Raw genomic sequence first — 10,219 nt, 5'->3', positions numbered from 1 at the left:
GGCTTCTGAAAAAAAAAAAAAAAAAAAAAGACAAAAACGAAATATTTTATTAAAATAAATTGATATAACGAAAAGAAAGGATATTCGATGATAAGGTCTCAGCATGCATGAACATAAAATCAAGAACATAAAATCCGTATTATGCATACTTTCTTTCAATGAGGGTGGATCGCGTACCATTTAGCCTCAATAATACCCGGTATACAAGCAACACACACTCATTGAGGGTGGCGATAAATATTCATAATAAATAGTAATACAATGTCTAATAATAGAAATAGTAAGCCATGATCACCAGAACTATTTAATATGTGTGAGATCCCACAACAGATGGAGAGGAGAACAAAACATTTAAGGGTGTAGAAAACTTTGAGGGAAATCCCGAAAGAGAAAGTCTAAAAAGGACAATATTTGCTAGCGGTAGGCTTGGGCTGTGTTACAAATGGTATCAAAGCCAGACACCGGGCGGTGTGCCAGCGAGGACGTTGGCCCCCCTGAGGGGTGGATTATGAGATCCCATATCGGTTGGAGAGGAGAACGAAACATTCCTTATAAGGGTGTGAAAACCTCTCCCTAACATACACGTTTTAAAAATCTTGAGAAGAAATCCAAAACTCGAAAGGGAAAGCTTAAAAAAGACAATATTTGCTAGTAGTGGGCTTGGGCTAGGGCAGTGGTTCACAAATTATCTTGAAAATGACAAAGAAAAAAAAAAAGGAGAAAAGCTTATAAGAAGTTACATTGTCATAGATTAGTGAAAACATAAAGCCAATATATTATCAGTACAGTATACCTTGAGAAGTGCAATGAAGGCGGGTGAACGCTGAAATGCAGCAAGCATAAATTCTAGGAGCCTCTTACGAACCTATAAATATAGAACTAAAAAGTTCAAATTCTTAACGAACACTCGAATGTGATCTGCAAATGTTAACCCGTGTTCTAGGCAACAAAAGACATAACTGAACATAATAGTACCATACAGATTTAAGGGAAGGAAATACAACGCACACCTTATAGGAGAAATCTTTGTCGGGAAACAATATTGAGTTTCTTGACATAAGCAGTGGAATCAACGCACAGATTAATGCTGAAAAAGAAAGGTAAAATGTAAATATCTAAAATACTTCTAACCAAAATAAGCAAGAAATTCTAAGATTCAAAGGAAATCTAAAAAAGAATCGTACAATTGTTAACCTCTCGCAGTGCCACGAAAAAATAGACATCAAGAATTCGAGGTGTCATGTTCAGAATTTGTTTCAGCCTATCAGATTGAGCAGAACTTAATGCAGTGTTAATTGCTGCAGTCATCCCAGGTGAATTCCAATGTCGTTCCTGAAAGGATAGTAAGTAAACTCAAAATCTTCTGGCATCCAGCCACAGAATAAAGATTACATAGGCCTACGGTTCCCCGAGCCTTCCCGCAGTTTAGAAGCCGAAGTAATTATCTAAAAGCCTATAACCTCCATAGATAATGAGTAGCATAAGGAATATTTCCCTGTAGTACGTTGGTCAAGGAGTAAATAAAACAAGCAATTATGGGCTACGAGTGTAATTCGAGTGTGTATGCACGACAGTTCGCAGAACATATCCATATGCAGATTCCTTCCACAGGAATACAAAATGAAAAAACAACATGCTAGATAGTTTAATAGATTCATATTTGTTGAGCTTATTTTAAATTTCTGTATTCCCATAGCATAGTCTTTGTTTGTAATAGCCCAAGCCCAAGCCCACCACTAGTAGTATTGTCCTTTTTGGGATTTTTCTTTCGAGATTCCCCTCAAGGTTTTTAAAATGTGTCTATAGGGAGAGGTTTCCTCTTATAAGGAATACTTCGTTCCCCTCTCCAACCGATGTGGGATCTCACAATCTACCCCCCTTGGGAGCCAAGCGTCCTCGCTGACACACCGTCTGGTGTCTGGCTTTGATATCATTTGTAACAGCTCAAGTTCACGGTTAACAGATATTGTCCTTTCAGGCTTCCCCTCAAGATTTTTAAAACGCGTATGCTAGGGAGAGGTGTTTTCACACTCTTATAAGGAATGTTTCGTTCTCCTCTCCCAACCGTGGGATCTCACATTATTAGTGCTATGCAATTAACCAGCTACTAAAATGTAGAATATAGACATAGAGAAAGAACCCCCACCGAAAGACCATCGTTTTCATCCTTCAAAAGTTCAAGGAAGAGAGGATCAGCAACATCTATTGTGTTGCTATCCTCAGATTCAGAGCCTCCTCCTTCATCCCCGATGGTTGAACCAGTGTAAGCCTCATCCATAAGTGCAAGTAGCATCTGTTATAACACGAGGATTATAACATATTATGAATTAAACTTTTATCCATGGGCTTTTTGGAATTGGGATTCTGAATTCTGATATAACCTCAGGAGCTTTACTCTTCTGGATTGAAGCTATGCTATTTCCAACTAGTGATCCAGAGGAACGCTCTACCCTTTCCAATGCAACTACCAAAACTGTAATCAATTACCAACAAAAGTTGAAATTTAGAATCAAGTAACACAGTTACATAATGTAATGCATGGAAACAAAAAGAAACAGAGGAAGGAAAGACCCAGCAACATAAACTCACCAGGGAAATCCATGAGAGATGGAAACAGTGGAAGGAAAGACCCAGGAGAAATCAATGCTGGAAAGATCTTCAGAAATGGTTTCTCCAACCTGCAAGCAAGCAACTGCACCAATTAGCTGTCGTCCACAAATAACATCCAGTTAAACAATTACCAAGAAAAAATCTCCAAATATTCTGACCCAGAACGAGGTTTGTATTTCCAGAATTTGTTCATCCAGTAAAAAATTATAAATAAAAAAAACATTTGCGAAAATAGAACTCAAACAAGAACAATTGTGTATAACAACTCACTTTTCTCCATTCCACGCAATCAGCTTTAGCAGCAATGGAAAGAACTGCAAATATATCAATCTGAATTAGATGAACATCTTTCTCCTAGTCTAACATTGAATTCTACTCAATGAATGGTCAAAGGAGCCGTGAGCACATGTTGACAATAGAGGCTATAAACTTGAAAGGTGCAATATTTGTCAATTTGGTAGCCCATCAAAGAGGAGAACAAAATGTCTTCCCAAGGCATTCAGTTCATATGTAAAATAAGGTATTATCCATAGGTATGCTGCATATAAATGGGTAGAAAGTGTAGAAACATTTTATTTTTGCCGATAATCTTACCTACCATACTCTTCGCAAATATCTAAACTAACATTAATAACAAATTTTGTGTAAATGCTACAATAAATTACAGCGAATAAATATAGGTGTAAATGCATATTAATCAAGAAATAGAGGTTTTCTCATCAATCATTTTATAAATTTGATTACAAGAAATAATTTTTGATGTTAGGCTAACATTAATAAACCAAAATAAAATAGATAGTGTTGTAAGTCTAAATTAAACTGCTGTTTTTTTCTTATTATTTTTCAGAGAATTACATGTCTTACATATATAAAACCCTTAGATACTAGAGTAAATCTAAATAATAATTCCAAGATACTAGGTAACTAAATCTAAATATATCCAACGTCAACTACTTACTTCCCTTATTTAATGGGATAAACAAATAAACACTCCCCTCAAGTTGAGCAATAGATATCATTCATCATCGGTCTGTATATTAACTCATGAATTACACAAATATCTCATAACTTAAGCATCTCCTCACTTGAGGCTAATCTTTCGATACTCCCCCTCAATCTGAGTAATAGTTATCGACACTACCCCTCAATCTGAGTAATAGATATCGACACTCCCCCTCAATCTGAGTAATAGATATCGACACTCCCCCTCAATCTGAGTAATAGATATCATTCATTCTTAGCTTGGATACTAACTCATGAAGTAGTAAGCTGTGAAGTTCCCCAATCTGAGTAATAGATATCATTCATTCTCAGCTTAGATACTAACTCATGAAATAGTAAGTAGTGAAGTTTTTTTGTGAGCACATATGTTAGTTGAAGCCATGAGAGCATATTATCCCCTTGGAGCACTTCCACGGGCGTTGCTCGCCTCTATGCTCACTCGTCTTGGAGCACTTCCACATGCGTTGCTTGCCTCTCTCATGCTCACTTCTATTGGAGCATTTCCACGACCAGTGCTCGCCTCTTTCCTCCTAAAGCACTTCCATGGGCTTGCTCGCCTCTCTCGTGCTCACTCCTCTTGGAGCACTTCCACAAGCGTTACTTGTCTCTCTCGTGCTCACTTTGTTGGAGCATTTCTACGGGCGTTGCTCACCTCTCTCCTCTTGGAGCACTTCCACAAGCGTTAGTTGTCTCTCTCGTGCTCACTTTGTTGGAGCATTTCTACAGGCGTTGCTCACCTCTCTCCTCTTGGAGCACTTCCACGGGTGTGGTGTTGCTGGCCTCTCTCATGCTCACTCCTCTTGGAGCACTTCGATGGGTGTTGTTAGCCTCTCTCCTGCTCACTCTTCTTGGAGTGTATGGCTTAATTGGTAACTCTGCAGTAGTAGGGGTGGACTCATAATCTACGATGGTAGGCTTTCCGTAGTGGCCTTTCTTAAGGTACCTTGTGATTCTTCCCTCCAGGCATTGAAGTCCAGCATTAACGTATTTGGAGATCTCAGTTTTGTCACCTCATTGTCTTCCTTCAATGCCCTTGGTTCCCTCCATTATTGAATATCAATTTTGACTTGATGGACGGGTAGGCCCTAGTCTGGATCGAAAATTAGTCTGAAACAAGAGTTATCCAAGTCACCTATGCAAATATCCTTCTATGCTCAAAGGCAGTGGGCTTGTAAAATAGTGATGGTTTAAGTGATGAAAGAGGGCTTAGGGTGGAATAGTGATCATGGGCTTGTTAAAGAGTTGGGCTTAGGATTTGAAAACAATGGGTTTGGAAATTGAAGCGAAAATCCACAATGGGTTAGGATCTCAAAACAGTAGGATTTGAAAAAACATAGGTGCGTGGCTTAGGACTTGAAAGCAGAGGAGAGTGGCTTAGGATTTCAAACTAGAGGATTTGAAAGCAGAGGTAGCTATTGGATATTGCGGTTGGGCTATTAATGAAGCGAAAAACAGAGGTGCCTATATTGCGGTTGCAGTGGCTATTGGAAAAAAACAGTAGTGGCTATTGGGCTTGAGGTGGCTTGATGATGAGGAAAGAAACATGTAAATGCTTGCAGAACTATAGTGGTGACGGAAGGCTAAGTATTCTTGCCGTAATGGCTTGTATGTGTTGGTGGATTTGAGGTAGCTTGCAGAAGCATAGGCAGAAGTAAAGGCAACTTTTTTCTTCACAATCTGAATGAAAATTGGTCACGGTCATGGCAGCTATGAAGACTCCGAATGAAATTTAATCATGATGGATGATTGACATCGATGAAGATTTCATCAATTGAGTTAAGGTTTTGGTTCTAATCAAATATCCAAGTTAGGGTTTTGGTTCTAGTCAAATATAAATCTTAAATTTAAATAAATCCTCAGATGCTAGTCAGAGTAAATCTAAATAATAATTTCTAGATAATAGGTAACCAAATCTAAATAATAATCCTAGATAACACGTAACTAAATCTAAATAAATCCAACTTCAACAACTTCCCTTATACACTCATTAAGACTAAGATATCATACAAATATCTCTTTAACGTAAGGCTAAACCTTGACAGATAGTTTATAAGGATTTATCATTAAGACTAAGTAAAAAATTACTATCATACAAAATAAAATTAAAATATGCAAGCACTTAAGAACTTAAGAACTGTATCAATAAAATGCTCGAAGGAAAGTGCCACTTATCCAACATGCTATATAGACATGTCTCATCTACATTGAATTTATATGTAGCCTTATTTAGAAAAGTAAAGCAAGTCGAGGGAAGGCATCAAAGATATGAGTGAAACTTTGTTTCCCCTGTATGTTTAAAAAAGTCAAATGCATTTCAGCTCTCCAAAAACAGACTGATTTTTTTTTTTTTCCCCCCATAAAACTGGGTGTTACTGATAGAAAAATTAGAAGCAAGTAAAAAAATTAATACCTGTGGCAGCAGTGTAGGAAAAGAAGTAAGAAATTTATTCCGATTTACATTCAGAAATTCTAAAACTGCTTCTGCAACAATTGGATCTGCAAACTCACTGAAAGCATATTAGAATAAGATCAAAGGGCGCATCATGGTCAGCATATCAATATATTGTAAAATTGAAATTGAGGGGTTTTCCACCAAAAAAGTACTACAAGTATAAATTTATTCTGATTTGCATTCAGAAATTCTAGAACTGCTTCTGTAACAATCGAATCTTCAAACTCAAAGTGATCATATTAGAGTAAGAGCAAAGGGTGTATGATGGTCACTTTGATGGTCAGCATATCAGAACATTGTAAAAATGAGAATGGAGGGGTTTTCCACAAAAATGCTACAACACAGTGAAAAGATAGTTATGCAATGGCACTATCTTTTCATCTTGGAACTTAATTTTTTTTTTTAAAACACAAAGCAAGCCACGAGACTAGACTAAACTATACAGACATGCACTTAAAAGTGACCACAAAAAAGTGATCAGAAAGAGCTATACAAAGCAGGATCCCAATTACTGATTTAGTTAGTTTGGAAGTTAATTGTCTGTATGCTTGTGGTTATGCTTGTCCTAGGCTCCTAGCCAGTTCCTTTATTGGGGTAAGTTATTCATGCACTACCATTCAAAGGCGCAGAGAGTTTTGGAGGACTATTCTTGAGATTGCTAATAAATTGTGAAAAGGGAGGAACTTCTACATCTCCAATGATAGGGCCCTCACTTTAGCAAACGTGATTTTATCAGACATGCGAACTTGCTACTTTTAGGTCCTCGAGCCTCTTACTGAGTTATTTCAGAGTCGAGAACTGAAATTAAAAATCTTTTGAGCTGCCCAGAAGAAACTAGGGGAAACAGTTTCCTTGAAGAACATAGCACTGGTAAGATTGACTTGTTTCTCCTTACTGGTTTCAGGGACCTCAGATAATATATTGAGGAAGCTTTTCCACCAAACTTCTCAATGATATCCAGGATCACTAAACAAAATTCTTGAAATGTGGAGTCCAAATATAACCCTTTTCTAAGAACTTAGAAACCGAAAAGATATTTAGCCCCTAATGATTCAGAGCCAAGCAAAATATTCATGTATTAAAGTAATGTAAAGAAACAACTTCTATATGATTCTGCAGTACAGAATCCCCTACAAAATGAATATATAACAATTTTGCGTTTATTCTCTTCTTACAGCACGTAAGTTAACTGTCGCAAGTAAGTCAAATGCTTTAAACTTTTAATTCGAAAGGGAATTTTTTATAAGCAATATTAATTGACAAGAGATGGATTTTGATAACCAATATTTTGATGAACATAAATAAAACCAAGTACTTAAAGACATAATAATACAAAGCCTATGCTTACCGGCTCAGACATGAACGGAAAAATGTCTTCAGACTGGGATCAGCATCATGTAAAACCATTTCACCAAAATCAATGAAAAATTGAAGAATGGCCTGATAAACAAGTGAAAAAGTATTAAAAGAGAACTTACGACGACATCTTAGCATCTGATTCTTGGAAGACACGGCATAAAAGATACTCAGCAGTAATAATCTAAAAAAATCGAGAAATCGATGTAGAGGATGATACCCTATAACCCTATACTGTAATAGCATATATCCACTAAAAAGAACGTACAATAAAAAAAGACCCAGGAGAGGTAACCTCCAGTAAATTAACAATAAAATAAAACTGAACTCAGAACTCCTCAAATTCACCTGATGCTCTAGATTGTACAAAGAAAGAAAGGGGAGACAAAAAACCAAACGTCAAAGAAATCATAAAGAACACAATTGGACAAGTAAATGGGGTCATCTTTTTTGGTCACTTTTCATGCAACCTAGCATCATCTGAGAGACAACATAATCGATTGTTCCTCCATTTATTGAGGAAGTTAACCCATTAAGTAAACCAATTACTAAAAGAATAACCAATACTATATATCATATAATATTAATATATAAACATATTGTTCTTTGGGAGGTTGTATCCTTGAACATTTTCCGTTTTCATTATATCAATGAGAACTTGTTTCTTGTTCAAAAAAATATACACGTCAAATAAAATAATGATAATAACAATAATAAAGAAATTATCATCCAAAAACCTACTCCATCAGTTTCCTTCTTAAAAAATAACTTGCCCTCAAATTTAATGTGGTGAGTGTTGAGGATGGTTGGGAGGGAGTCCCACATTGGCAAATTTAAGGAATAATCATGGATTTACAAGTAAGGAATACATCTCCATTGGTATGAGGCCTTTTGGGGAAGCCCAAAGCAAAGCCATGAGAGCTTATGCTCAAATTGGACAATATAATACCATTGTGGAGAGTCGTGATTCCTAACATGGTATCAGAGTCATACCCTTAACTTAGCCATGTCAATAGAATCCTCAAATGTTGAACAAAAAGGTATTGAGTCTCAAAGGTGTAGTCAAAAGTGACACAAGTGTCAAACGAATGGTGTACTTTGTTCGAGGACTCCAGATAAAGAATTGAGCCTCGATTAAGGGGAGGCTATTCTAAGGCTTCATAGGCCTCAGGGGAGACTCTATTGTGTATTTTGTTTGAGGGGAGGGAATTGAGCCTCGATTAAGGGGAGGCTATTCTAAGGCTTCATAGGCCTCATGGGAGACTCTATAGTGTATTTTGTCCGAGGGGAGGATTGTTGAGGATGGTTGGTTGGGAGTCCCACATTGGCTAATTTAAGGAATGATCATGGGTTTATAAGAAATATATCTCCATTGGTATGAGGCCATTTGGAGAAGCCCAAAGCAAAGCCATGAGAGCTTATTCTCAAAGTGGACAATATCATACCATTGTGAAGAATCCTGATTCTGATTCCTAACACAGGGATGTATGGAACAAAGAACATTAAAGGCTGAAATTTCGCTTCTTGTGAGGTAGAAAAGCTCCAACTGAAAATGTGGTCTTCAGACTACCTATCAGAACACTGGTCACACATACATCAACCACCAATAACTACAAGATATATAAAGCCATCTTGGGGCCTGCGGATTATGCAACCTCACATTTGAAAAGCATAAAATCCAAGATGAAGATTTCCATCCAACTTCTGAATTTATCTTAATTTGAATGAACAATACTAAAATAATGAAGGCGAAGCCAGTTGAAAAAATAGTCATATGCCCACGAAGCATTCCTTGTCTACAGTTTTAGTGGATGGAAGAAATTTCCCGACACAATAAAAAAGAATCCCAAGCGAAAAGAGAAAAAAAATCAATCATCCTCCAGTGTAAAGATTTATGAAAGTAAATTCAATAGATAAGAAAGCACACCAGTAAGAGGAGGCCATTAGAAGTTCCAGATTGAGACAAAGACGACACTGAACGCTGAAAAATCTTGTTAAACTGAGGATAAACCCGAGCCACCAAATCCTCAGAATTCTCAGCTTTGCACAATTCATATAGCCTTTTAACCTGAAGAAATGAATTTATGCACAAACGAGTGAGGAACAATTCGAAATAAACAACAAAACTCACTTTAAGACAAGTAAAAGAGCATATTACAGAGACTCGAACAGTATCCCTCATAATTTTCTGGGGAACCAAACAGAAATCAAGAACAAAACTCACTGATTGAAGTATATTAGGATCGGAAGCGGGATCGTTGCCGGAATTCGAGTCTCTGGCACTGTTGGATAAGGTTCTCAGATGAAAATCCCAATCCTGGTCTCGATCCACCATTTTCATGGATCAAAATCTTGGAGAAATTAGAAGTGAGGAACGAGGATGCTGCTTTGGTTGGGGGTACATAGGTAATATTTGCTGAAAATTGATGTTTTCAATAATTATAAAAAATAAATAAAAAAATAAAAAATAAAAACCAAATTATACTTTTTATCTCAAAAATACAAATAAACTTTAAAAATATACTTAGAATATATATATATATATTTATTATTAATTTGGTATGGAAACTAAAAGGTTAATATTTATTTTTAAAATATTCCCGAAATTTAGTTACAAAAACACCTTTAAATTTTTAAAAGTCCATTAATACCCTTTTTTAATTTTTTTTTTTAAATTTTAAAAAATAACCGTAAAACTTTAAAAATACCATTAATATATTTATTTTTATAAAACAAGTTAAAAAAATTCTTACGTCAATATATAGACAAAAAAAAAAAAAAAAAAAAAAAATCGTCTGA

General features: G+C 36.2%; 1 protein-coding gene across 1 annotated transcript in view; it reads right to left on the bottom strand.

Annotated features, from left to right (window-relative positions):
• The window catches only part of LOC111443699 (AP-5 complex subunit zeta-1-like), a 12,691-nt gene extending 2,862 nt beyond the window's left edge, over positions 1-9,829 (bottom strand). Inside the window, exons 1-11 of the mRNA XM_023081628.1 lie at positions 9,645-9,829; positions 9,348-9,488; positions 7,413-7,504; positions 6,023-6,119; positions 2,881-2,924; positions 2,590-2,678; positions 2,382-2,473; positions 2,147-2,293; positions 1,185-1,332; positions 1,011-1,087; positions 794-865 (exon numbers count right to left, since the gene is read on the bottom strand). Of these exons, the coding sequence (XP_022937396.1) occupies positions 794-865; positions 1,011-1,087; positions 1,185-1,332; positions 2,147-2,293; positions 2,382-2,473; positions 2,590-2,678; positions 2,881-2,924; positions 6,023-6,119; positions 7,413-7,504; positions 9,348-9,488; positions 9,645-9,761 (1,116 nt within the window). The 5' untranslated portion in view covers positions 9,762-9,829. The remainder of the gene's footprint in view (positions 1-793; positions 866-1,010; positions 1,088-1,184; positions 1,333-2,146; positions 2,294-2,381; positions 2,474-2,589; positions 2,679-2,880; positions 2,925-6,022; positions 6,120-7,412; positions 7,505-9,347; positions 9,489-9,644) is intronic.
• Between the last annotated feature and the right edge of the window lie 390 nt (positions 9,830-10,219).

Source organism: Cucurbita moschata, unplaced genomic scaffold (genome assembly GCF_002738365.1).
Source record: "Cucurbita moschata cultivar Rifu unplaced genomic scaffold, Cmos_1.0 Cmo_Scf00005, whole genome shotgun sequence".
NCBI lineage: Eukaryota > Viridiplantae > Streptophyta > Magnoliopsida > Cucurbitales > Cucurbitaceae > Cucurbita > Cucurbita moschata.
Note: the sequence above shows the minus strand (reverse complement) of the source record. Positions and strands in the feature narration are given on the sequence as shown.